At 47.3% G+C, this 26539-nt stretch overlaps 1 protein-coding gene across 1 annotated transcript; it reads right to left on the bottom strand.

Annotated features, from left to right (window-relative positions):
• Window positions 1-1980: 1980 nt before the first annotated feature.
• FAM83H (family with sequence similarity 83 member H) lies at window positions 1981-26270 on the bottom strand. Its single transcript, XM_072329998.1, has 6 exons — window positions 26132-26270; window positions 11399-11718; window positions 6962-7422; window positions 5682-5846; window positions 5233-5357; window positions 1981-4685 (listed from the first exon to the last, which is right to left on the bottom strand). The coding sequence occupies exons 3-6, from the start codon at window positions 7406-7408 to the stop codon at window positions 2021-2023; spliced, it is 3402 nt and encodes a 1133-aa protein (XP_072186099.1). The 5' UTR covers window positions 7409-7422; window positions 11399-11718; window positions 26132-26270; the 3' UTR covers window positions 1981-2020.
• Window positions 26271-26539: the final 269 nt, after the last annotated feature.

A 26539-nucleotide genomic window follows, 5' to 3' on the forward strand; every position in this document is an offset into this window, starting at 1 on the left:
AAGGACTACAATGCTCATTGAGTTCCAACCCCCTGCTGTGTGCAGGGCTGACAACCAGCAGCCCAGGCTGCCCAGAGCCACATCCAGCCTGGCCTTGAATGCCTGCAGGGATGGGGCATCCACAGCCTCCTTGGGCAACCTGTTCAGTGCGTCACCACCCTCTGGGTGAAAAACTTCCTCCTAATATCCAACCTAAACCTCCCCTGATGATCCAGCAGTGTGTGCTTGTGGCCCAGAAGGCCAGCTGCATCCTGGGCTGCATCAGCAGAAGGGTGGCAGTGGGGCAGGAGATTTAGATTAGATAGTAGGAGGAAAAATGTTCCTCAGGAGGCACTGAAGCCCTGGCACTGCTGTCCAGATAAGTGTGGGTACCCCATTCAGGTGCCCATGGGCATGGATGAGTGCCTGGCAGCCTGAGCAGGTGGGGGGCACCAAGGCCATGGCAGGGGGTTGGAACTGATTGATCTGTAAGGTTCCTTGCAACATAAGCCATTCTATGACTATGATTCATTCAGCAGTATTTGCATACAGCCCACAACAGCTGCTAACCAGCTCAGCACCACACGAGATCAGCCATTCCAGTTCTGGCCAGGAACACATTTGTACAATGAACACACTGTGCTGAGCAGGATAAAATCCTGCCAATCCAAACAATTACAGCAATTGTATAATACGGGATATTAATAAGAAAGCAACTTCAGCCTGTTTTGGGTTTGTTTGTTTTTGTTTTTTCCCTAGTTTTGACTGGTTCTACCCTATTTTTCCTCTCAAATTTACTTCCAGGTAGAATTCCTTATATTAAAATGATAATCTCCCTTGATTCTTACAGTTGGTTTTTTACCACCATCGGTAGTAAGATGGAAACTGGGTAATTTCCTTTTATATCTTCATTTCCTAAGTTCTTCAATAAGCACTAAAATTGTTACAGATGCTCAAAGTACATCAAGCCTGCTGCCATGGGAGGTGCTATCCTAAAAAGAACACCTGCAGTCTCAAAGTTACCTTCAGGGACTGATGCGGCCTCCCTCCATCAGCCATGTGCCTCAATAGGTTTGCTAAGCTTGCAGCTCAGTAGTTAAGCATGTAACTCCAGCCAATGCAATCAAGAAATTCAGAAGCCTATTTCCACGTGTGAACATTCTTCTCTCCCATCCCCTTAGCCAGGAAAAATAAAGAAAATATATAAAAATGGATACAGTCCAAGCTGAGGGAAAAAGAAACTCAAACTGTGTGTCCAATTGCTTCTTGGCCTCTGCATCTTCCGTCCATCCAGACAGTGCAACATAGCAGCAGAAACCTGATTGGTTTTGTAAATGCAATTCCTGATTAGTCCGGGCTGTGTTCAATACTGCTTAAGATTGATATCAAAGCCCTGTAAGGAAGCTGTGAGATAAAGCACTCCCATTATACAGAAGAAAACAAACCAATAATAATACTTAACCAATAGGCTCATTAAACAGCAAATAGGAAAACTGGGCATTTTCTTCCAGAATAGACTACAGTCACACCTAAGGGAAAAAAGGTACTTTTAAAATGTTTTTCTCCTGTCATTTTTCAACAAGGTAACTCCCATATTAGCTCGGTCATTAGGTGCAAAGTAAGGATATCTGCACCTGAGAAACAACTGCTTTTTTAAATGCATACATGCTTTCCTTTCCTTGCTTGAATTCAATCACTGCTTTTTCTTTGTTGTTGTTGCTGTTGTTTCTTTCCCTACTGAAAGTGGAATTATTTTTCTTAAGTACTGAAAAGGCTCCCTGATCCTATATATAAATAAGGTAACATAAAGAGACATCGTTATTTTAAACATCTTGACAATGTAATAATTTTATTTTAAATATACTGTAATAAGGTTTCCTGTTACCACATGACTCTACGGGGCAAATCGTGCCATAGGAGTAATGCTGAACATATCCCACCTGCTACCCTCGAAGAGCTTTACAGCCATCATAAATGTGTTGCTTCCTCATTGGCCTTTGACAGTCAGTGATGATATGGAATTAAATAGTGTTTATTGTGATCATTTTTTGGTCTTGAAGGTCCCCAGGATTTTGGGCATGAATTTTCCCATCTTCTTGTCTTTGGCGTCTGTGTCGTACTCCTCCTCACTCTGACTTGTATGCTCGTCCTTTTTGCAGAAGACCTCAAATCTGCTGTACACTCTCTTTTCCTTCCGCATATTCTCCATTTTTTTCAGAAGGGTATCTCTGTCCTCTGACGGCTGACGCTGAAGGTTTCGTTTCTGGCTCCCAAAGCTCTCTGATCTTTGGATGTTGCAGCTTTTCTCCTTCTCGGTTTTCCTTTCCAAGCTCATAGTTGACTTAGAAAGGTCGGGATTACTGGTGGATGGCAGCTGCTTGGCCAGTTCGGCTCTGTTCTTCTGGCTATTTGCAGAGATTTGTTCCAAAATCACCTTGGTGTCATCACGGAGATTGCTGCTGTAGAGAATGTTGGCTGTGGATGAAGGAAATCTGCCCTGTGTTGGTTGGCTGCTTTTGGGAGGAAGTGGCGATGTAAATTTATGGTTCTTTTCTTCTTCCACCACCATTTCCTGGCAGTCACCTATGGAAGATCGTTTGAGACCCATGGGCTGTTTGTCGGATTTTCCAATCTCAGAACTGGGTTCCTCCTCCAATTTCTTTTCACCTTTTGGGTTCAAAAACTGCTTCAACCGTAGGGATCCTTTTCTTAAAAATTCCATTGTATTTTGTTCCTGTTTTGAACACTCTTCCTCAGATTTATTGAGGGAGCTGTCAGATCCTTGACCCTTAGACAGGTTTTCAATAGCTGATGTGGTACCCGTCCTAACCTGCGGTTTCTTCAGTTCTGTACTGACCAATTTGTCAGCGTCTTCCTTGAACGTCACCCTTTCCTTCTTTTCTGGAAGAGCCAATTTCTGAGTATCTCCTACAAATATAAGACTCTCCTTTTCTGGAAAAGCAGGTTTATTTTCTATAGGGTAAAACCGAGACGATAATTTGTCCACTTTAGTGCCCAGATGTGCTAAGGGATCTTTACTCAATGCATCGAGGAGCTGGGGGGTTGATGAAGCCATTCCAAACGGTCTGTCAGTCTCTCCATGCATTTTGTAAGTACTGCAGGAGTCTTTGGACTCCAGTACTCTGCTCTCCAGAATCTTATATTGCACAGATTTTGTACATTTCTTTTCTGCGTTCTGTGATTCCTCCTGGAGAAAACTAGAAACAGCCTTGGTGTGAGTGACTGTTGCTCGCTCGGCGTCTTTGCCCACAGCTTTGTATTTCTCTAAAAGTTCTGCCACTTTCGATGAGGTGGCTGTCTTTATAGTTTCATTGTCTTTTGTCAGTTCATTGGACACTTGCTCCTTATGGATCATCTGAACCTTTTCTATTGTTGTGTTAGGCTGATCTAACTTGGCAGCGTTGAAAATCAGAGAGGACCTGAGTCTTGAGCTCCTCTGGATCAAGGGATTTATTCTGGACCTAAAGGCATCTTGTTTCATCATAGGTGTTTCTTCACCTCCTCTTTCAGGATCTGCAAATTCTTTGGCATTTTCAATGCCCAGCGACTTGCTATTAAAAGATACAGGGGATTTGAATGCTGGGATGAGGTCAGTGGGGTGCTTTGTGAGGGGATCCCCAAGAACATCATTATATGCTTCCGATTCCATAGGCATTGGGAGACCTTCTTCCGGTTCTGACTGGTATGCACTGAGGTATGAAGAAATCCTCCAGTTGCGTAAACCTGTTCTATTTTCCTGAGTGTTCTTGTCCTGATCTTGGTCCTCATCTTTGTCTTGTAAGAACAGGCGCTGTTCCAGGCTTTGCTTCTGTGTAGGAGAAGTCTGGCAAATAAATTTCTGTCCTATATTCTGCCGTCTTAGCATCATTCCCATTGGGCCATTGCCTCCAGGGTTCAGCTGATCAGAGCCATGTCTCACTTCCCTGGAAGAATTTGAAGGCACATAATCCAGCCTTAAGGGGAAACCCTCCTGTGGAAAACCGGATTCAAGTTCAGGGTATCTGGGTCCCTCTCCATAGGGTAGAGGTCCTCCCTCTTCCAATTCATTGAATCCTGGCCTACCACCTCGTATTCTGTCAAAGAACCCTTGGGGTCTGCCAGAAAGGTGGGGGTGTTCAAACTGGTACTGGTAGAACTGATCCTTCTGAAAATGACTAGACTGGATTTTAAATTCATCCATATTGTTCATGAACATCTGCCTGGCATACTGCTTAGAAGAAGCAAAATTTTCAAACGTTCCTTCTGCAAAACTGTGTCTCTTAAAAGCATCCAACTCCAACTGCTTAGAACGGAGAAAACCCCTGACGGGATCCATCTGAGCATTCTCCATCTCTACCTTCTTGTACATTCGCATGGCTGACCCCTCCACGGTATGGCGTAACATATCATCTCGCCTGAAATTGGACAGGAAGTACCTGTCTGGATCAACTCTGTCCATAAAGGAGGGAAAAAGGTTGTCGTCCCTCTGGAACATAAGGGGTGATTTTTTAGGAAAGAATGGCATGTTATTGCCAAAGGGAGTAATGGCAAATGGGTTCTCTGCCTTTGCCAAGACATTGGCTGGAGGAATGAGAGGTTCTGACTGTGCAAACAAAATCCGGAACTCTTCATCGAAGCTGGCCACCAGCTCACCCTGGAAGATGTGTGCGATGCTTCTGTGGATCTTCTCAAAAGACCACATGAAACTACAAAGAGAAGTAAAGATAGCATTAGCATCAAATAACTCAGCTGCACAACTACATGTTTCACCATCTGCTTGTCTGAGGAAACTCATCCTGATTTTCGTCACAGGAATAGGTTGCCCAAGGAGGCTGTGGATGCCTCATCCCATTCGGAGGCATTCAAGGCCAGGCTGGATATGGCTCTGGGCAGCCTGGTCTGCTGGTTGGTGACCCTGCAGATAGCAGGGAGTTGGAACTGGATGAGCATTGTGGCTCTTTTCAACCCAGGCCATTCTAGGATTCGGTGATTCTATGAGCATAGTGTAGTCCTTACTAAAGAAAACATGAGAAATGGGTAATACATTTAACTTGCACTTGAAAGGTAAACACATACTGCTGGGTCTCTTTCAACTGTTCTGGTTTGTACTGGGTTGTCTGGTTAGAGTTGGTGACACTATTTTGAGTTAGGTTTAACACTTCCTTATCAGCAGCAGCTGAAACGGCATTACCCAGAAAACAAACAGTCTATTATTCAGTGACACTGGGCCATTAACATCACAGGGCTTCTCACCTGTAGTTGCCACTCAGCACCACCATGCAGTCCACCAAGAGGAATTTCTCTTTCACGTGTCCTTTGAAAGACATCCCCGTGCGGCAGTAGTAGGTTGGGCCAGAAACTGTTCTCACTCTTAGGAACTGCAAACCAGACAAGGCAGTTACTTCCCCTGCCCCCCTTTTTTCCCCATACTCTCTTAATGTCCCTCCTGCCGCCATTCTTATACTCCAGCACTAGCTGTTCTGTCTGCATGCACAATGCATAAGCAACCTTTTTTATCAGCGGGCCCTTTGCCTTCACGCCTGTACTGTGCCAGGTCTCCTGGCTTCACAAATATATTTCTCTATTTTCTGGCCCAGATTTCCCCTTTCTCAAGTTTTTACTGTAAGAACAGCCCATTGTGTCCACAGATGTACCCCTCTTGGGATGGGAATTATAAGTCGGGTTGGTTTTGGGTTGCTCACCTCCACATAGTTCAGATTGACCCTGCATTTTGCAGCAGTATCAAGGAAAAGCTGAGAGTTCATTTCATCGAGCAAGATGTACACAGGGACTCTGCGAGAAGCAGCATCCAGCACTTCAAGCAGCAGATCCACATCAGTGAAAATGTCCATGACTATGGCTACCACCTAGGAAAAGAATACAGGGAAGTTTTCAGAGATCTGTGCCTGCCTGCAGCCTTACTGTTCATGTTCTCCAGCACACAACATTCCAAAGCTGCACTGTTAAACTGACTCCACTTCAACATCCTATTCAATGGGCTCCAGAAGTGGAAACAGATTTGTTATCTGACATGTGTATTGTGTATACGATGTGCAAAGTGAGAGAAAATCCTCTCTGAGGCTGATCATTCTCTTATCCATTAATCCAGTGGTCACAGCAGACATTTTTTGGTCACAGAACCTCACTGGCAGGTATTATCATTGACCTGCCTGGCCACTACCCCCTCACACCCTCCAGCATATTTGCCATTTTAAAATAAAGTCCTGGCCAATGTTGAGTCAGCCACTGTAGAGCCACTTCTAAATGCCACTAGTACCTTTAGAAGTAGCTTTTAATTGTAGCTTTGAAAGCAGTTCCAGAAAACAAGGCATGTGAGTGTCATCTAGGGGAACTGGGGCTGCTTAATCTGAAGGGAAACCCCTCATCACTCTCCATAACTACCTGAAATGATTCCATGGTTCAAAGCTCTGTAGAATTTCCCTGTCCTTCGTAACTCTTATCAGTGTACAATACCTGGTGGGAAGGAGTAAGGAAGATGGAGAGAAACTCATCTCAGTGTTACCCACTGAAAAGACACAGTGGACACACACTGAAATGCAGGATGTTCCACTCATACAGAAGAAAAACTTCTTACTGTAAGGGTGACTAAAGATCAACAGGGTGCCCAGAAATACAGCAATCTCCACTCTTGGATGTACGCAAGGAAATGTCCTCAGTAACCTTCTCTAATTGACTCTGATTGAGAGGCTGGACTGGATGACCTCCAGAGGTCCCTTTCTAACCTTGGCTACTCTGTGATTTTCTGAACTCTTGGTGTACTTTATCGTGGCCTTACACAGTTTTTCTCAAATCCAAAGAACAGAGACCAGCTTTAATGAAATAAGCAGCAGTTTTAGAATCAACCTTCTTCTGACTCAGGTCCTCAGAGCAACATTAAGGAACTTAGCAGAGGACACGGCGCATCCTTTCACAAACTTACTTACAGTCTTTCTCTCTGCTCTTGGACTCTCTCATGTCTCACCTGCTGAGCAGCTCGAATCATTCTGCGAGCCTCTTCCTTAATGCTGGGATTGTCAGGGGGTGGCGGTTGCACGAGGGTTGTTACTTCTGTTCCCCTGAAACCAAAGACCATGGGCCAGCCTAGGTCAAGCTCCGGAACAGCAAGGTCTGAGTTCATGGGCCAATATGTCCCAGAGGATCCATCCACATCATTGTCACCCGCCGTGTCTGTGCTACCTTCCTGATTGGCATACTGAGGCTTCTGAAGGTTCTGTAGGATGTGATCCACCTCTGAGTTGCAAAGAAAATCAGGGGCCGCCTCCTCTGCCAGAAAGCGTTCGTAACTTTCTTTGCCCTCTTCGGTGAGTATATCCAGAGCCAAGCGGTAATACTCCTTATAATGGGGGGGAAGGTAGTTAGGGTCAAGTGGATTGTCCCCCTGTGAGGAGCTTTGAGATCGGCGAGCCATGAGGGGAGGGAGAGCTGTAAGAAAAGAGGAGACAACAATGAGAACAGGGACTGTCATGGCAGCAGGTCCACTTCAACGATACACCTGTCCTCATGAGTGGTGAAAGCTGAGGGGTCACGATGGTAAAATCAAAAGAGAATGTTGGAGAATCAAAGAACCATAGGACAGCTTGAGTTGGAAGGGACCTCAGGGATCATCAGGTTCCAACTCTGCTGCCACAGGCACAATGGCCAACTGCTACATCAAACACCAGCACAGGCTGCCCAGGGCCCCATCCAGCCTGGCCTTGAACACCTCCACAGATGGACAGGGCATCCACAACCTCTGGGCAATCTGTTCCAGCACCTCAACACCTTCTCAGTGAAAAACTTCCCAACACCTAACCTAAATCTTCCCTCCTTCAGCTTAAAGCCATTCCTTGTTGTCCTATCACTATCTACTCATGTATAAAGTTGTTTTTCCTTCTGTTTATGATCTCCCTCTACATACTGGAAGGTCATAATGCGGGTCAGCCCGCAGCCTTCTCTTCTCCCGACCAAACAAGCCCAGCTCCTTCATCCTGTCTCCATAACAGAGATGCTCCAGCCCTCTGACGAACTGCATGGCCCTCCTTTGGACCCTCCCCAAAATACTGATATCTTTCCTGCATTGAGGACCACAGACCTGGATGCAATACTCCATCTGGGGCAGAACAGAGAGGCACCATCACCTCCTTTGCTCTGCTGGCCACCCTTCTGATGCAGACTGGGATATTATTGACCTTCTGGGCTGCAGGCACACAATGCTGGCTTACTTTTTCATCTCCCAGGACCTCTCGGTTCTTCTCATCAGGACTACTCTCAAGTTCTTCCAGAAATCAGTATCCATATCTGGGATTACCAGAAAGTTTATTCATAATTAATGCTCACCTTAAAGCAGGCAAAGATGGTAATCACTGGAGGAATTTAATGTAGCTAAATATTTCGGGGCAAAATGAGAAACAAATCAATTATGGCATCACATAACAAAACAATGCATGGGCATCTGGACCAAAGGCTACTCACAGCCAAGCTAAAATTTGTCTTTTATTTTAATCTTTTCATTTTTTTCTCTGAAAACCAACAATGCTGGTTATTATCTGAATGCCACTGAAGCTCATTTCCAGATGCAAAAATAATAATAATAAAATAAAATTGGTGTGCAAATGCACATGCAGGTCTAGAAATGCCCCCACTGAATCCTTATAAATTGTGCTTTAACATCACTTCAATATGTGAGTAGAAGCAAGGGAATGCAGGCAGGTATAAGGGTGCCATACTGCTGTATGCTCAGAAGTCCTCATGAGAGCCATGAGGAAATGAAAACAAGGGGCATGATTACTTCTTCAGTCTACTGGAGTTAAGGCTGAGAAAACCTGGGCTAATTTATTTGGTATTTTACAGTGATGTGCCTGTGGGAAACCTAATGCTTGAGACTTGAGACAAACCTGATTTTAAGCAGAAAATCCTCTGTAGACCATTAAAGGTATAATTGTGGACCACAAGAGATCTCCGAGGAAGTACTGCCACTCTTCCCCATGCATCCCTGCTTGCCATTATTGGTAAGGAAATACCAAATTGATATTGTAGGATCATAGAATCACAGAATGGCTTGTGTTGAAAATGACCACAGTGCTCATCCATTTCCAACCCCCTGCTATCTGCAGGGTTGCCAACCAGCAGACCAGACTGCCCAGAGCCACATCCAGCCTGGCCTTGAATGCCTCCAAATGGGATGGGGCACCCACAGCCTCCTTGGGCAACCTGTTCCAGTGCGTCACCATCCTCTGCATGAAAAACTTCCTCCTACTATCCAGTCTGCCTCAGTTGAAAACCATTCCCCCTTGTCCTATTACTGTCCACCCTCATAAACAGCCATTCGCCCTCCTGTTTATACACTTCCTTCAAGTACTGGAAGCCCACGATGAGGTCTCCCTGCAGCCTTCTCTTCTCCAAGCTAAACCCAGTTCCCTCAACCTTTACTCATAGGAGAACAGCCCTCTGACCATCAATCTGATGTGTGGCATTTCTTCTCATCTGATTTTGGCTCTTTTGTCACTTCCAGCATCACTGCAGCCTAGGATGAAGAACTGTTTTCACGTCAACACAGCATCCAGCTGTACTAAAACGCACGTATGAATCTACCTAAACCTTTGACACTCATTGCATAGCAATTAATATCTCACCAGGATTTACACAGCTCCTGATTGCTGCTGACAAAGGCCAAGTATCTCTGAGTCAAGATAGACAGGTCAGTTCCAAACTAAATTCCCTGACTAATCTGCAGACCAACAACAAAAAGAATAAAGGATCCATCCCGATGCAAATCACGAGCTGCTGCTATTAGCAATTCTGCCACTCATAAACTGAGGGTGTGTGAGCTGGCACTTCCACCAGCAAGGTCAGTCTCACTGGTGAGGTATGTGTGTATCACAGCAGTCACTGTGTGAAGCTCAAGCTGATACGTGCTGCTTGACCTGGACGGGACACCTATGCCGGGGGAAATGGGTACACGAGGCAGGGTAACAAATAACCAGGAGAGGATGAATGATGATGGCACAGTTTGGCTGTAAGTGTGGTTTCAGTGCTGGTGCTGTAGTGGCTGAAGTGGTCATGGTGGGGCTAAGGAGGTGGCAATGGCAGCAGGAGACAGCACTGCTGCCTGAGCTGAAGGGATGTCAGTTGAACAGCTGCAGCCTGGGAAGTGGAGAGAGAGTACAGTAAGTTGGACACAAAGAGATGCTCTTCTTGAGAGCAGCCCTGTGGAGAAGGACTTGGGGGTCCTGGTGGATGAGAAGCTGGACATGAGTGTACACTTGCAGCCCAGAAGGCCAACTGTGTGCTGGGCTGCATTAAAAAGGGGTGGCCAGCAGGGAGAGGGAGGTGATTGTCCCCCTCTGCTCAGCTCTTGTGAGGCCCCATCTGCAGGGCTGCGTCCAGGCCTGGGCCCCCAGCACAGAAAGGACATGGTGGGTCCAGAGGAGGCCACCATGATGGTCAGAGGGCTGGAGCAGCTCTCCTGTGCGGCTGGATGTGGCTCTGGGCAGCCTGGTCTGGTGGTTGGCGACGCTGCACACAGCAGGGGGTTGGAACTGGATGAGCCTTTGCAACCCAGACCATTGTATGAGGAAAATCTCCTGCTTTCTCAAAGTGTCTATATTGGTCAGCACCATGATTTGCTGGGCCCATCGATCTCTGGTGGGCAACAAGAAGTGCTCAAGGAGGCAGCTGTGAGCAGGAGAGACAGGCAATGCTTTGTCAGAACCCTTTCCCACTATAACAATTTGTGGCTGGAAAGGTAGGGCAGGAAACAAAGGAAGGCTGCGTGGGGCTGTGTTTGCAATGGAGGAAGTCCCTGAAGTCACCTCAGGCTTTCTGGTTGTCAACATGAACAAGCAAGAAGTGAACAACTGAAGAAGTGCCTTTCTGAAAAAGCAAAATCATATTTATGTTTTTCTTCAAGTTGCTGGCTTAGGGCAAACACGGAGCTGGAGGAATTCCTGTAGGACTGAATATAGAGATCACAGCCCAGGAGGGATTGGAAGGAGGCTCATGAGACAAACAGGGACAGACATCTGCACCCAGTTGTGCTGCCACAGCAAAAACAGCCTTCCAGGAGGGCGTTGGCTCTGCACATACGTGTTGGAAGCTGTCATTTCTCTGCGTGTGCTTTAAGGAGTGTCAGCTTAGGCTGGGAAAGCCATGGGGTGTCTGCTTGGCTCTGTGGGCTGGGCCCAGGGTGCGGTGTGGCCTGAGGGCAGGCAGTGAGCAGGTTTGTCAGCACAGTCTGGGACGTTCAGAGGGCCATCAGCCCTCCTGCTGCACAGCACACAGCGTCGCCCACCTGGCAGCAGGACAAGCAGCAGAGGGATCAGAGCTGACCTCGGGGATCAGAGCCGGGCCCACAACACAGAGCAGTGGGGCTGAGGTGGGGCTGGGGAGGAAGGGAGGCGGTTCCCCACGTCACATTTACCTGTGAAAACAGAGCCAGAGGGCTGCAGCAAACACCTGAACTGGATCACACCGAACTCTGGAGCGTCACCGGTCCTGCAGCTGAGTAACAAGGCAAGAAGATCTGCACCGTCACCCTGCTGGGCTCACGGGGTGAGAAGTGGGGACGGAGATGCTGTGTCCAGACAGCTCCTTCTTGTAAGGCAGTGCTGAGGAAGCACCATCAGACCCTGCATGCAGAGCAGCTGCCGTCTGCTGAGTGTGCCATTGCTGTGCCTGCCTGGTAAGGCTCTGCCATTCAGCTCCTCAAGTCCTTCAGAAGCAGATGCACAAATCTGAGAACTGTGAAAAACAAAAACAAACAGAAGTTATGGATCTGCCACTATAAGCCTACATGCTCCAGAGCTGCAGTGATAGAAGGAGAGTCCCTCACAAGTGAGTGCCATGAATTAGGAGTAGCGGCATTTGACTGTTGTGCTGTTCCCAAGGAGAGGCAGGAAAGCTGTAAAAAAGAGCTCTTTTCCCTCCAGAAGTCATCAGATTACCCAGAATGGAAGTGTGAGGAAATGCTAACGTCAGCTGACTTTTAGGATGCTTCTGAAATCCCCTCCTTGCAAATCAATCACACAGCAGTACGTCTGTTTGCAAGCAGATTACACAACCCCTAAGCAGGAGTCTTCTTAAATATTCTGCAGCTCTTAGGAAAAAAAATAATAACATACAGAATGGGATTCTGGTGAGTTAAAGCATTACAGCCATTCTTGGGATCTACCTGGAAGGCATTCAGTATGATGGGGTCCTACAACACAGGCAAGGCAATGCTTGTATATCAGAAATGGAACAACTGTCTGCACCTCAGAATCACAGAATGGCCTGGGTTGGAAGGGACTTCAAGGATCATGAAGATCCAACCCCACCACCACCACAGGAAGGGCCACCAACCTCCACATTAATACCAGCCCAGGCTGCCCAGGGCCCCATCCAACCTGGCCTTGATCACCTCCAGGGATGGACAGGGCATCCACAGCCTCTCTGGGCAGCTGTTCCAGCACCTCACCACTCTCACAGTAAAGAACTTCACCCTGACATCCAACCTCAGTCCCCCCTCCTTCAAGTTCAAACCACTTCCCCTTGTCCTGCTGTTATCTGCCCTTTCAAACAGTTGACTCCCCTTGTGTTTATGGTCTCCTTTTAGGTACTGAAAGGCTGCAATGAGGTCACTCTGCAGCCTTCTCTTCTCCAGGCTGAACAAGCCCAGCCTGTCTTTGTAGGGGAGGTGCTGCAGCCCTCCGAGCATCTTTGTGGCCTCCTCTGGGCCCTCTCCAACAGCTCTCCGTCCTTCTTGTACTGGGGACTCCACACCTGGACACAGCACTGCAGGTGAGGCCTCGTAAGAGCAAAGCAGAGGGGGACAATCCCTGTCGCTGTTGGCCATCCCTCTGTTGATGGAGCACAGGACACCATTTTCTTTCTGAGCTGCAAGAGCACACTGCTGCACTGAGAGAAGCTATAGGAAGAGATTTGATTTGCACGTGAAGTTTAAGCAATAAGGCAACACCTCATGGAGTTCCCCCTTTGTTATCAATGATACCATAACCTTCTAGGATTAATCTTCCATCCATCATGCAAGAATGCCAATAAATGATGTCTGCCATCATCTCTCCACTCTGGATTCAGGAAATCTGAGAAAGGATTCGGTAAATTCTCCTGAGAAGAACAAACGCATAAAAGCAAAGACTTGCATCTAAACTGAATGGGAGCCTTTGTCAATGGGTTCCAAGCAAGGTCCCACATGGGCTGTCTATCTCACAGAGCTCTCTCCCTGCTTTACTTCTGCTGCATATTTCCTTCATTTTGGTCCTTCTGGAACTCCTGCCTGACAGCTGCCACAGGTTTGATAGGGAATGAGGAGCTGCTTATCACAGAATCATGGAATCCTTAGGGCTGGAAGGGACCTTTAAAGGTCACTGTGTCCAACTGCCCTGCAATGCACAGAGGTGCCTACAGGAGAAGAGGCCAACACCTCCCTCCCCATTTCTCCTGCTCCATTTGTTGCAGGGAGTTAAGAGCTGAGATGAAGTCTGCAAGGTGGGCAGAACAGGAGGGTACCTGCAGAGGTGTGTGGAATCCAAAGCTGTGCTTCTGCTGCATCACAGTGCATTACCATTTGGAGCAACTTCTGCTCAGGAGGTACCCAAGTCACTTCTGTAGGACTGCACTCATCCATCAGCTCATGTTTATCGTGATCATATGTGAAGCAAGATAATACCTGAAGCTGCAGCTGACTTCTCTGCTGCTTGCATGCACAGGAAATGGTTTTGAAAGCATATTGCTCATTCTGTGCATCTTTTGCCATGCAAAGCATGGGACATGCTCACTGTGGAACAGCAGCATGTGAGGAGCTGGAGGATGTTTACTGGGCTGGTGACAATGCTATGCATTCCTGGGGTATTTCTTCACAGAAACTCCTGGTACTTTTTAGGGCTTAAAATGGTTCCATGGACATAGACAATATTGATTGTATACATGGAGACAAAGCAAGGTTCTTCATGCCAGCCATTGTGTTGCTGCAGACTGGGAAATTAATGAATGGCAGCCAATTCTGCAGCATGCAGAAAGCACACGAAGCACATCACATCACCTTACACAGCACTGAACTGCTTTTCTAGCCATGTAAGTGCTAACAGCTGCTAACTAGAAACCAGTGGTCTGGTGGTTGGTGACCCTGCACAGAGCAGGGGGCTGAAATCAGATGATCACTGCGGTCCTTTTCAACCCAGGCCAATTTATGATTCTACGATTCTACTCCAGTAGCTTTAAGGAAGACTGTCATACAGAATATCGCTGCATTATCACTGCAGGAACAAATTCCTGCCCGCACAGCATCCTTTTGGCCTGGGCAGCTGGCTGATGTGTTTGACACAGCGGGTAAAATGATGGTCATAGAATCACAGAATGGCCTGTGTTGAAAAGGCCCACAATGCTCATCCAGTTCCAACTCTCTGCTATCTGCAGGGTCACCAACCACCACACCAGGCTGCCCAGAGCCACATCCAGCCTGGCCTTGAATGCCTGCAAGGATGGGGCATCCACAGCCTCCTTGGGCAACCTGTTCCAGTGTGTAAAGCCTGCAGTCCTCAATCAGAGTATTATTATTATGTTCATTTGCTCAAGCTTTTTCCCCTCTATACAGAAGCTCCAACCCTTCCAAACCCTCACTGGGCCCGGAGGCTGTGGTGATACTTCCCTACGGATATATACACAACCAACTCTCGAGGCTGTTGGTAGGACGAGGGGGAATGGTTTTAAACTGAGACAGGGGAGGTTTAGGTTGGATATTAGGAGGTTTTTCACACAGAGGGTGGTCACGCACTGCATTCATATCAGGCAGCTCCTCCAGCTTCTGCAGCTGAAATGCAGCCATGTGACAAAGGATCCCCCACAAAGAGCCGCTGACCATCCCTCCATCCATCCTTGTGCCACATTCTGAAGGAAGATCCGTAGCACCAAAGTGATAAAACCTATAATGAAATAGCAGAAGGGGACTGGAAAGATGAAGCACACAAGAATTCCACCCCTACACTGCACAAGAAAGCAAAGGCCCTGTTTGATCCCGCCAATATGGTCTGGAAATTGTTCTAAACTCCTTTTTATAAGCAGAACGCAGCAGAATGGGACCCAAGAATTTCTTTCAGGCCATTAAGCACACTGGCTAATACTACTCATTAACTGCTCTGCAGTCCCTGTTGTTTTAGCAATATCCAAGCAGACATATCAGGCAGTAAGAGAAACAATCCCAATGTGAGCCCTTCAGTGTCTGATAAGCTGAACATAAATAAGTGCAAACTAACTAGCAGAAGGGGAGCAGTTCAGCCATTTAATGCCACCAGTGGTACCCTCGGGCACTTTTCCTGGCTTCCAGCTGCTGGCTGAGAAAGGCTGAGTCTCTCACAGGGCTTTGTGCCACATCTGCTATGTTTCAGATACCCCAGAGCACTCTTATATGCCAACAAAATTGACTGCATACGCAACGAGAGCCATCCAATACAGACACATTTGGTCACGAGTGGCTCAAAGCTGCCAGGCAGAAAATAAACTTCTTGATTTCACAGAATCATCATAGAATGACCTGGATTGAAAAGGCCCACAGTGCTCATCCAGTTCCAAACCTCTGCTGTGTGTAGGGTCGCCAACCAGCAGACCAGGCTGCCCAGAGCCACATCCAGCCCGGCCTTGAATGCCTCCAAATGGGATGGGGCATCCACAGCCTCCTTGGGCAACCTGTCCCAGTGCGTCACCACCCTCTGCATGAAAATATCCAAATATCCAACCTAAACCTCCCCTGTCTCAGTTTCAAACCATTCCCCCTTGTCCTATCACTGCCCACCCTCACAAACAGTCATTCTCCTCCTGTTTATATGCTACATTCAAGTACTGGAAGGCCAAAGTGAGGTCTGATCTGCAGCAGTGCCCAGGTGGCCAGGAGGGCCCATGGCATTCTGGCCTGCATAAGAAACAGCATATTTAAAATGAAGCTACTTCCTTACTCCTGATTTTACATCGGTGTGTATTGATCTTCACTGAACTTCAGCTCATTGCTTATTCTGACACCTGTTACGTTTTGAGGTGTTGTTGAGATGCAATCTCCTTTTTCTACCTATGAAATGGATTCTTGATTATTAGCTGTTTAAGCTACATGTTCTGATGCATCAGTTTACCAACTGACCCACGGCGCTCTGTATGGGCGCCTTCTATTTCTTTTGGCTTTCACAAAAATCAAGTACCTAACAGCCTCATTATTCGTGCTTTTGTTTTACGACTTTAAACAGAGAGGAATAATATCACTGACATTTTGGGTATCTGGGTATCAACACAATCCTAATTGTCAGCATTTTATGGGCTGATCTGGGTCTCTATAAGCTTAATACTTTAAAGCATGCATTTCCATTTTGCAATGTCTGCTGCCCACTCAATATCACAACTTCCTTTTAATGAAGAGTACACAGAGTGGATTATTATCTTATATAGCACTGCAAACCATTGGCTTAGCACTGACTATAACATACATATATAACATACAGTCATATGGCTGCGCCATGAGGAAAACCACTTGCCAGGTGCTTCAGACAAGACTTCAGTTTGGGAAGTACATCACTTCTATTTCGATCTATAAGAGGAGAAGCAATAGCCATGGCTAGCAGGCAGCACACAGCCCCACTTCTTAGCAACCTGCTTCAGCCATCACAGCCTTTCCTCAGTAACAATGAATCTCATTTCAAAGTCAAATTAATCTTCACCTTCCAATTTTAATTGTCTCAATGCCTCCATTAGCAAAGTAGGAAGATTACCCAGTGCCACACCTTTGTCTGTTCCAGTGCAGCGTGCACCACTGCTGAGCTCCATCCATGCTAAACCCAACAGATTTTCTGTTGTTTATTGTCCCTGGACAATGTTTGTGCCTTTCTGTCACGAATTCTTTAGACTTCCTCTCAAAATGTCATTCATCTTCTTCCTCCAGAAGGAAAAGTGCCCTAATGGTGCCTCTATCTTACACTGCACATCGCAGCAAAATGGCTTCAGTTCTAACCTTCATTCTGGATTTCGGTACATTGTTCTTCATCTTAAAGTACATTCCATCAGATTGTGATGTTGCCTTTACTGATATTTACCATTTCCTAAAGCTTTACGCTATCACTGCAGTTTAGCAGGACTGCTTAATGACAACCTGAACATTTCAGCATCCTCCTGAGCAGCACCAGGAGCAGACCCCACTGCTGGGATGTCTGCTATCAGTGAGCATTAATACCTTCTCTTTAATGATTGACAGCATCTCAACAGAAAACCTATTAACATAACATAGGATTTCTAATCATATTTCAGAAAGCAGCACTTTAAATTACCTGGGAAAGTCTGGGGTTATTATAATAAATATACTCAAACCATCACCGACCAAAACTATTTATAATCCAAAGGGCATATAACTGTATGAATAAACCCTGCACCAGCAGCACATAGTTTCATTTGCATTACTCTGGCTTTTCAGCTGGATTGGAGAGGTTTTGTTTCAGAATTATCTGCATTTCTCTCTGAATTCTATGATCCCAGTATTCATTATCACTGATATGGGAACAGGTTGCCCAAGGAGGCTGTGGATGCCCCATCCCTGCAGGCATTCAAGGCCAGGCTGGATGTGGCTCTGGGCAGCCTGGTCTGGTGGTTGGTGACCCTGCACATAGCAGAGGGTTTGAACAAGATGAGCATTGTGGTCCTTTTCAACCCAGGCCAATCTATGATTATTTTCAGAAAGCTTTGTGACAGATCTTATCAACGGCCTTCTGAAAGCAATCTGCTTTTGTACACTGAAATGACTGTAGCATACTCATCTAGCTAATAGCTGGTAGATTATGGACTCATCACACAATTAGTGTGAAGTAAGCTGTGTTTGTAGGAATCTCACGGCAATGCCTGCCGTGCACTTTCCTCACCAGGAGTGAAAGGTAATTACCTCTGCAATGGAAGTGAACTGCAGTGCCCTGCACTTACCACAGGGTATCTACACACAGGCAGCCCTGTAAAAAGCCACTCTGTGATGACACACCTCACTATACAGTGTTTTTGTGGGTGGCCAAGTCCTTAATCTGAAACCGTATTTGAAATAACACATGTCAAGCAATTTTCTCTCATTAAACTGCTATGATGACTCTTCCTCATATGAGCGATGTTGATTTAGGTCGTAATCCTCCATAAAGATTATAGGTTTTCCCAATCCCATTCCATACAGTACACTATGCTTGGTACTCCTCAGCACTAAAGGTCTTTACTTTCTGGCCTGTCTAAACGAAGAGTCCCCAGATGTTTGGTATCCAACACTCATTCTCACTGCCTGAACCCTCCCTTTACTGTATGTTTCTGAAACCAAATGACGAAGGGAGAACATGAAATCCACTGTATGGGATCAGACTAAATATTCTGGTAGTCCAGAATCCCATTTGCAAAAGGATCTAAGAGTCAATAACATGGAAAACACACAGAGATAAGATGAGCATTTATGCTTCACCAGCTTCCCAAACTCAATTTTAGCTTCTCGAGGCACACAAACGTCCTGAGCCAGATATGCTTTAATGACTTCAAAGGACTTTGCTGCCATCAACTCACAAAGTTTCCCCAAATCCATCTATAATCTCAGTATCTACAGCAGCCAGAGGCAGAAGTTTTACAGCTCAGCTGCAAACAACAGCCTCCTTTGCTTTGGAACCCGCCACCCATTTGTTTTTTGCTTTGGATAGGAAAATCAGTACCTACTGAACCTCATTGTGCCACACTGATTGTATGCATCAACTCAATCATCTCATTTCTAGATGGACAATACCACCTTATTCAGCTCTTTCTTGCATGTTCTGTGTCTCTGGCAATCCTCTGGTTTAGTCCCTCTGAATTATTCTCTCCTCCCACATCATTTTTGGAAGTTGTGGGATTGGAGCTCCAAGCTGAGTGTGAAGTACAGCCTTACTCACAGTGCTACCATCACAGAATCATACCCACAAGGATCACTGAGCCCAATGCACGGCCCCACACAGGACCACTCAAAACCCCAAACCCAACGTCTGAGCGCTGCCCCAATCTGCCCCAAACCCAACGTCTGAGCGCTGCATCATCTCAGGGCATTCCCACTGCCCTCTGGGGCTGTTCCATTCCCTCTGGTGTAGAACCTTTTCCTAACACTGACCCTGCTGGCCTCTTTGAGGATACACTGGGCCTCCCCTCAGCCTCCTTCTGGGCTGAACAAACCAAGGGACCTCAGCTGCCCCTCATACATCTTCCCCTCCACACCCTCGCCATCCCTGCAGCCTTCATTTGGATGCTTACTAATACTTTTATGTCCTCCTTATGCTATGGCACCCAAAGATGTACACAGCACTCGAGGTGAGGCCACACCAGCACAGAGTAACCCTTTACATTCTGTTTCTTTCATAACTTTCCATTTGATTTTAGACTACTACAGAGCAAGGAGCATCCTGCTAGTGGATAAAACAGGATTACAAATCTCTTTTTAATTTCCTTTCATTTCTCCCATTTCTGAACTGCCCCAGCAACAAGCAATTGAATTCCCTGAATCCCAGGTGGGGACAGGCAAACACCCATGCTGCTTTGGTTCAATTTTCAGTTACAGCAAAAGGTTTTGGTTGGGAGTCAGGCAGATGAAGCATCAGCAACCACTAAATTCGTCCTTGCTTAAGCAGCTCTCATAATCTAAACCACATTAAACATGGCAAACAGATGAAAGGGAAAGATATCCAAGGGGTGCAAAGGAACAGGGAGATGTGCGAATGTAGCACTGCATGCATCATCTGCTGTGCAATTAAGTGGCTTATGAGCACTATACTACAGCCAGCTTCTGCAGGGAGATAAGGGAAACAAAATCTGGATGGAGTTTCGTAACGTAAGAGCTATCCCACTGCCCAAAGAAAAGTAACTTGCATGAAACAGATGAGAAGCCTCACCGGGAGTATCACGCTCCACCACTGAGGGTGCATGGAACAAGAGGACACAGCTGTGAATTTATTTGTTACATAGATTCTAGAGTAGCTTTCCAAAAGCACCAATTAGAACCTCACCACAGCAGGTAATGAATGAACCCAAACTACAGATCTGAGCTCTTCCCCAAGAAATTCCTCCTCCCAGTCCACCAGGCAATAATGAACACAGATAGGGAGAGGGCAATATAAAGAATTATTCAACACTGCTCCTCAGAAGTTGCTGATTAGCATGTTAATATAGCACAGACATTTCTGTGCAGGAAGAAGCTGAAGGAGAAGGCAGACTTTGTAGCTGCTTATGAACAGCTCCTCCCATGCTCAGGGGCAGAGGATGAAGGAAAGCACGAAGGAGCTTGCTGAAAACCTGACAAGTGGGAGATGAAAGCCGATAAAATGGGCTGATGAGAGGAAGGATCTCACCTCAGTAGTGAAGGCCTCCCCCACCCATCTGCTCGGGCCTTCCCAAAGACACCGCATTGGTTGCACCTCTGTAGGCAATCTGCCCTCCTCATGCAGAACACATAGAATCACAGAATGGCCTGGGTTGCAAAGGCCCACAGTGCTCATCCAGCTCCAGCTCCCTGCTGTGGGCAGGGTCCAGGCTGCCCAGAGCCACATCCAGCCTGGCCTTGAATGCCTGCAGGGATGGGGCATCCACAGCCTCCTTGGGCAACCAGTTCCAGTGCGTCACCACCCTCTGGGTGAAAAACTTCCTCCTCATATCCAACCTAAACCTCCCCTGTCTCAGTTTCAAACCATTCCCCCTTGTCCCTACATTGCAGAGGAGAAACAGGAGGAGAGAAAGGAGATGCAGCTCTTCATTCAGTTACCAGGGGCTGTTTTGAGGAGGGAGTCTTCTACAGAACCTTCCTCTGGTTCTGTTCACATTGGTGTAATTGGGAGCACCTTTATCAGCCTGATACTCATCACAAGCACTGCCCACTCCACAGTGAGAACAGCAGGAGGTGATGTGGGCACAGCCTGCACGTATCTCTGCAGAGACAAATGTTCAGTCATAAGGACACATTTAATCTTAGGCAGAGGGGAAAATTACAGATGTAAAAGTCCTCCTTTTACCTCTAAACCAAGAGCAGAAACTAAATATGTATATGTAGAGCTTGTTAGCTTGTGCTTCATTTGATGCCTCAGACATAGAGACACAGAATGGTTTGGGTTGGAAGGGACCTGTAAGACCACGTAGTTCCAACCCCCTGCTGTATGCAGGGACAGCCCCCAGAGCCCAGGCTGCTCACAGCCCCATCCAGCCTGGCCTTGAGTGCTTCCAGGGAGGGACATCCACAGCCTCACTGGACACGTTTCAATGGAGTTTCACCTGGTTTCCAGAAGAGCAGTGTGAAATTCCAGTCTCAGAAAGTGAGTGAAGGATGAAGACAAGGCCACAAAGCATTTAAACAGCAACCAAAAAAAGACACGCATTTTTCTTCATTCTCCTGAATGAAACATCAGGTGTGAATCAAAACTGAATTGAGACGGACTCTATTTCTCCACCTAAGCAAAAGGAAACTGGTTCGATGTTTCCCTTCCATCTGCTGCTGCTTAATGCCAGCCTTGGTGATGCCTCAGCACCTCGGGCAGCTTTATCTGCCTTTGCAGTGCTGACTGCAGTGCTTGTTGTGACGCGTTCTGCCTGCACAGCGAGTTCCCACTCTGCCTCTCTCAGGTGATGCCTTCCCTGGCTGGACCTGCTTCTCTGCTTCCAGACACTCCCAAAAGCTGAGGCTTCCACAGCACTCCATGCACAAGCAGATGAGATTGCCTGACAAGCAGTGGCTGTTCCACACTGCTTGGAAAGGGGTGGTAGAAAATGATCTCTGCCCGTGACCCCACGCTTATAGGCAAGTATATGCACAACCTCCTGGGCTTACACGCCTTGGTTTTGTTGGCTGGGCACCATCAAGAGGAGAAGGCAACCCAAAATGATTCACTTTTGCCTGCCAGACTCCCAACACTGCTGCACAACCACTTCATGCTGTCAGCATGAGAGGGACTGCCAAATGCCACTGAAGGAGTGAACCAAAATGATTCTGAGTGCCATCAAGGATATATCCTGGAGAACAATGAAAAGGAGAGACTTCTCAGCTGTGATCCCAAAGGAGTGAGTGGGCCACAGCTGGCTCCTATTAAATGACATCACTTACACCACTGTATGGTGGGTAGTGAAGAACTGTCAGGTTCCCACAACGTCCTGAACCTCCAAAGCTTAGAAACAAGTGATTTAAAAATGTGCCTTTGGCTTGATAAAATAGAAGACGGGAGAGCAGACTGCTCATGTTCTGTGAGAGTAACTTTTAGGAGAGCACAGTGATGCCTATGGTCATGCCTATGGTTGGCATGGTAACGGGACATGGAAAACATTGACTTGCTCTCAAGGAAATGCTGTATTAGATAGAAGAGTGGGAAGGGATCTGTCTTCTGAACTATGGTTTAAGGTATGTTTGGTTCTTTAGTTCTGCACCGTGCAATGGATGGATGGATGGTGCTTTCTAATCCTGCTGAAGCAGGCCATTAACAGTGACAGCTATGCTCGGCCCATCTGGGACCTGCTCCTGTATGCACTTCTCAACTAAGGATTTTACTTCTACCCAGAAAGGACCTCTCAGCTTACTTGCCAGTCTCACAGTGATCTGCATGGAGCACTCTCAGTTTTCAGTGCACCCCAGGATTTCCTGGTTTAGACATAACATACTGCCATGGAAACTTCACAAGAGCTACAGCAAGGGATGCTGGACCACAGCTCTCTTCCAATCTTCCTGTCTGTATTTTCTGCTGAAGTCTCTCAGTGCTCTCATTCTAAGGCTCTCTCAGTTGTAGGCTCAATGCCTGTATTGCTGTCAAAGTTTCTGTTTGGAAGATAACAATAGGAAATCTGTTATTCCTGTCACAATACTGTATGCAACTCCAGGCTTCCACTTGTGGCCATCTGATCAGCCCCTGCTAACAACCCCATGTCAAATGAGCAAATGGGAGCCCACTCTTGGCTCTAAGTGGTTTTATGCGCATCACAGCCATCATTTTAAAAGATGTTGTGTTTGTCTGCTGTGGTTTAGGAATTTCATTTCACCCGGAGTCGCAGTCACCAGATAATAAATTGCTTCAAGTCATTCATTCATTTCACTCACTGAACTTCTAGAGATAACAGCTTGATCTCCCATACTGCACACATGTTCTACTTCACCTTAAGAAGCGATGAAAGAAACAAAATGTCCAAGGTGAGCAAAATGTCACCTTTGTTTGTTTGGAGACTGCATGCTACCAGCAAGTGGTACAGCAGAGATGGGAACCTTTCAGCACTGCTGAATGCCTCCTGGACTCCCACTCACCTCTGTCTGTCAGTGCAAAGGATCCTTGATATTAACTACTGCAGAATCAAAATGAAACATTCATTCAAAATCACAGAATCCTAGAATGGTCTGGGCTGAAAAGGACCCCAGCGCTCATTCAGTTCCAACCCCCTGCTATATGCAGGGTCACCAACCACCATGCCAGGCTGCCCAGAGCCACATCCAGCCTGGCCTTGAATGCCTGCAGGGATGGGGCATCCACAGCCTCCTTGGGCAACCTGTTGCAGTGCGTCACCACCCTCTTGGGTGAAAAACTTCCTCCTAATATCCAACCTAAACTTCCCGTCTCAGTTTAAAATCATCCCCCCTTGTCCTGTCACCATCCACCCCTGTGAACAGCCATCCCCCCTCCTGCTTATACACTCCCTTCAAGTACTGGAAGGCCAAAGTGAGGTCTCCCCAGAGCCTTCTCTTCTCCAAGCTAAACAAGCCCATTTCCCTCAACCTTTCCTCATAGGAGAAGGTCCAGGAGATCCTCCTATGGGGCAGTGGAAGGGCAAAGGAGAAGAAAAGTTACATGTTGTAATTTTCCCTGTGAAGTGGTTACTGAGAAAGTGCTTCAGCTTGTCAGTCTTAACTCTTATGCAATAATAAAGACTGTGCAGTGGCGCAGGCAGTCACTGGGGCAAAACAATATTTAGAGCTACTGCTGTGTGCTGAGAAGGACTGAAAACTGAGATTCTGCATGTAAACGAGTCCTCTACAGAGAGGTTACCTGATGGAAAAGCAATGCTTACGCCAAATTCACTCTCTTTCAGCCTGACAGAATCAGAGTCCTTAGAGTTGGGAGGGATTTTTAAAGGCCATCCAGTCCAACTCCCCTGCACTGCACAGAGACACCATGGCTACACCAGGATGCTCAGAACCTGCTCCAGCCTTACCTTGGAAGTCTCTAGGGATGGGGCATCCACCACATCACTGGGTAAACTGCTCAGTGCCTCACCATCCTCACTGCAGAAGACTTCTTCCTTATATCTAACCTAAATCTACACTCCTTGTGCCTGAAGCCATCTCCCCTTGTTCTATCACCACAGACCCTACTAAAGAGTCTGTCCCTTCTTTCCTGTCACTCCCATTCAGTCATGAAAACATGAATAACTTCAGGAAAAAGCCCAATAATGTATGGTGCAATTTGGAGGATAACAGCACGCAGCCCTGGGCCTTTACTATCCCCCACACCCTGACTGACATTGTAGAAAACAACTCTTCTCCATCAAGGTTTGCCAAATGGGGCCTGAAAAGCAGCCCCAAATCGTTCCCCTTATTTATAAACTGAATGAAGTCCAACCCTGCACAGTTTGCTGGTTAAGTTTCAGTTGTTCAGAACAATTGCCTGAGCCATGAGGCAGGGCAGATAACTGTCTGCCTCCTGAGCCATGATCCCACTCTGGTACTATGATAGTGGAAATACATGCTGCTGTAGACTGTGCTAAGTGATCCTGCTCACCAGAGTTCTGCACTGTATTTGTCATGGCTCTGCATGGAGACTGGTTTGCTGTTTGCATGTTTGTCCTCCATCACAGCTGAGCTTATTGCAGCTTTCACCAATTAACTGCTTTCAGCAAGTTTTTATAGGCGCTTCTTCCCCCCTCCAAGTGACGCCTTCTCCTCCTCTAACTTCTCCTCCTCTAACCGTTGTAGATGATAGAGAACCTGGGTCCTGGGGCCAGACAAAGGCCATAATTGAACTCCATTGACTGCAGTCAATTTAGAGTGCTGAGAACACAAAACCTTCCTTCTCCTTCCTCTCTGCACACACACAAAACCAGAGTTCAGTCAGACAGGCTCACAGCTGTGGAAAAAATGAGCTATATGCATGTGTGAATGTGTCCGTACACATCTGCCTGTGCCTCTGCATGTACGTGCATGAACGTCTGCGTTGCTGCTTGCAGGCCATGCTGGCAGACAGCTATACACCCATGCATGCAGCATGAGCACAAAGCAGGCATGGGACAATGAGCCTCATGAGATATTCCCTGGCTCTTTGCCTTCTGCAGGGCTCTTCCAGCCCTACTACCACACACTGACCCAGTATCTGGGGCACACAGTGGTTGGTGACCCTGCACATAGCAGGACGTTGAAACCAGATGAACACTGTGGTCCTTTTCAACCCAGGCTATTCTACGATTCTATGAGGGTCTGCACCCCAGGAAAAGGTCAGTTAATTCTCTATGGGAAGCAGATTTAGGCTGTGAGATTTCTTCCCAAGGACAGAGCTACATTTGGAAACATCCTCCCGTTGGGTTCTTCTCCAAGAAGACGAGATGGGTCGCCTGAGCAAGAGACTGATGGGTCCCTTTCCTCATGAGCCACACTATCGTCTGTGCTGCGGCACTCACTCTCCCAAATTCCCTCTCCCATTTGGAGGCATTCAGGGCCAGGCTGGATGTGGCTCTGGGCAGCCTGGTCTGCTGGTTGGTGACCCTGCATATAGCAGGAGGGTTGGAACTGGATGAGCACTGTGATCCTTTTCAACCCAGGCTATTCAAGGATTCTATGATTACGGCTACCTATAGATCCCTTATGGCACCCTATGGACCCCTATAGGTTCTCTGGGCAGCCTGGTCTAGTGGTTGGTGACCCCGCACATAGCAGGGGGTTGGAAGGAGATGAGCACTGTGGTCCTTTCCAACGCAAGCCATTCTGTGATCTCCTCGGACTCTCCTTCCCCCCCTGCACTACTCACAACATGTGCCTCTAAACCCACCAAGCAGCCATCTCCCACCTGCACAAATTCCCTGCCACAAATTCTGAGCGCCCAGCCCAAAGCATTGGAGCAGGAATGGACCTCCCCAGCCCCTGCCCACCGCTTCACACCGCCATTCGGGTACCCCAGGAGCTCTGAACTTCTCCTACCTTCCCAGGTGTGCCGGGCAGGTGACGGGTCGTTCTCTCAGCTGGCTCTGTGCTGCCCTGGACGTGCCTGCAGCCTGATTCACGGGCACCTCCGAGCCCGCAGGATCAAGCTCCACCCAGGGCAGAGGGTGAGTAAGAGCGAGAGAAAGGCAAACTCCGGAGAGTTATTCCCTCCCCAGGATTGCAGGGGAGCAGAGATAAGGGCTGCACATTCCTGAGCCGCGGGCGGCCTCTCCCTTCCGTCTGCCCCGAGCCTGTCGGACCAGCTTGGGCCTGGTGCTGGGAGCGGGCCTGGGAGTCCATTGCAGCACAGCTGGGCTCAGGCACAACACAGCCCGGAACCGCTCTGGGACAGCAGGTTTGGGCTCGGCAGGACCTTGTCACGCTCTGGGTCTGTGCTGGAAGGAC

The sequence above is a fragment of the Excalfactoria chinensis genome, chromosome 2 (assembly GCF_039878825.1).
Source record: "Excalfactoria chinensis isolate bCotChi1 chromosome 2, bCotChi1.hap2, whole genome shotgun sequence".
Lineage (NCBI taxonomy): Eukaryota > Metazoa > Chordata > Aves > Galliformes > Phasianidae > Excalfactoria > Excalfactoria chinensis.

Excerpts from the sequence above, each read along its gene's own strand:
- FAM83H (XM_072329998.1), bottom strand. The coding sequence starts at position 7,408 with ATGGCTCGCCGATCTCAAAGCTCCTCACAGGGGGACAATCCACTTGAC. Across the intron at positions 5,358-5,681 it reads TCAATCTGAACTATGTGGAG|TTCCTAAGAGTGAGAACAGT; the intron begins GTGAGCAACCCA and ends TCTGGTTTGCAG. Across the intron at positions 4,686-5,232 it reads GTGCTGAGTGGCAACTACAG|TTTCATGTGGTCTTTTGAGA; the intron begins GTGAGAAGCCCT and ends TTCTCTTTGTAG.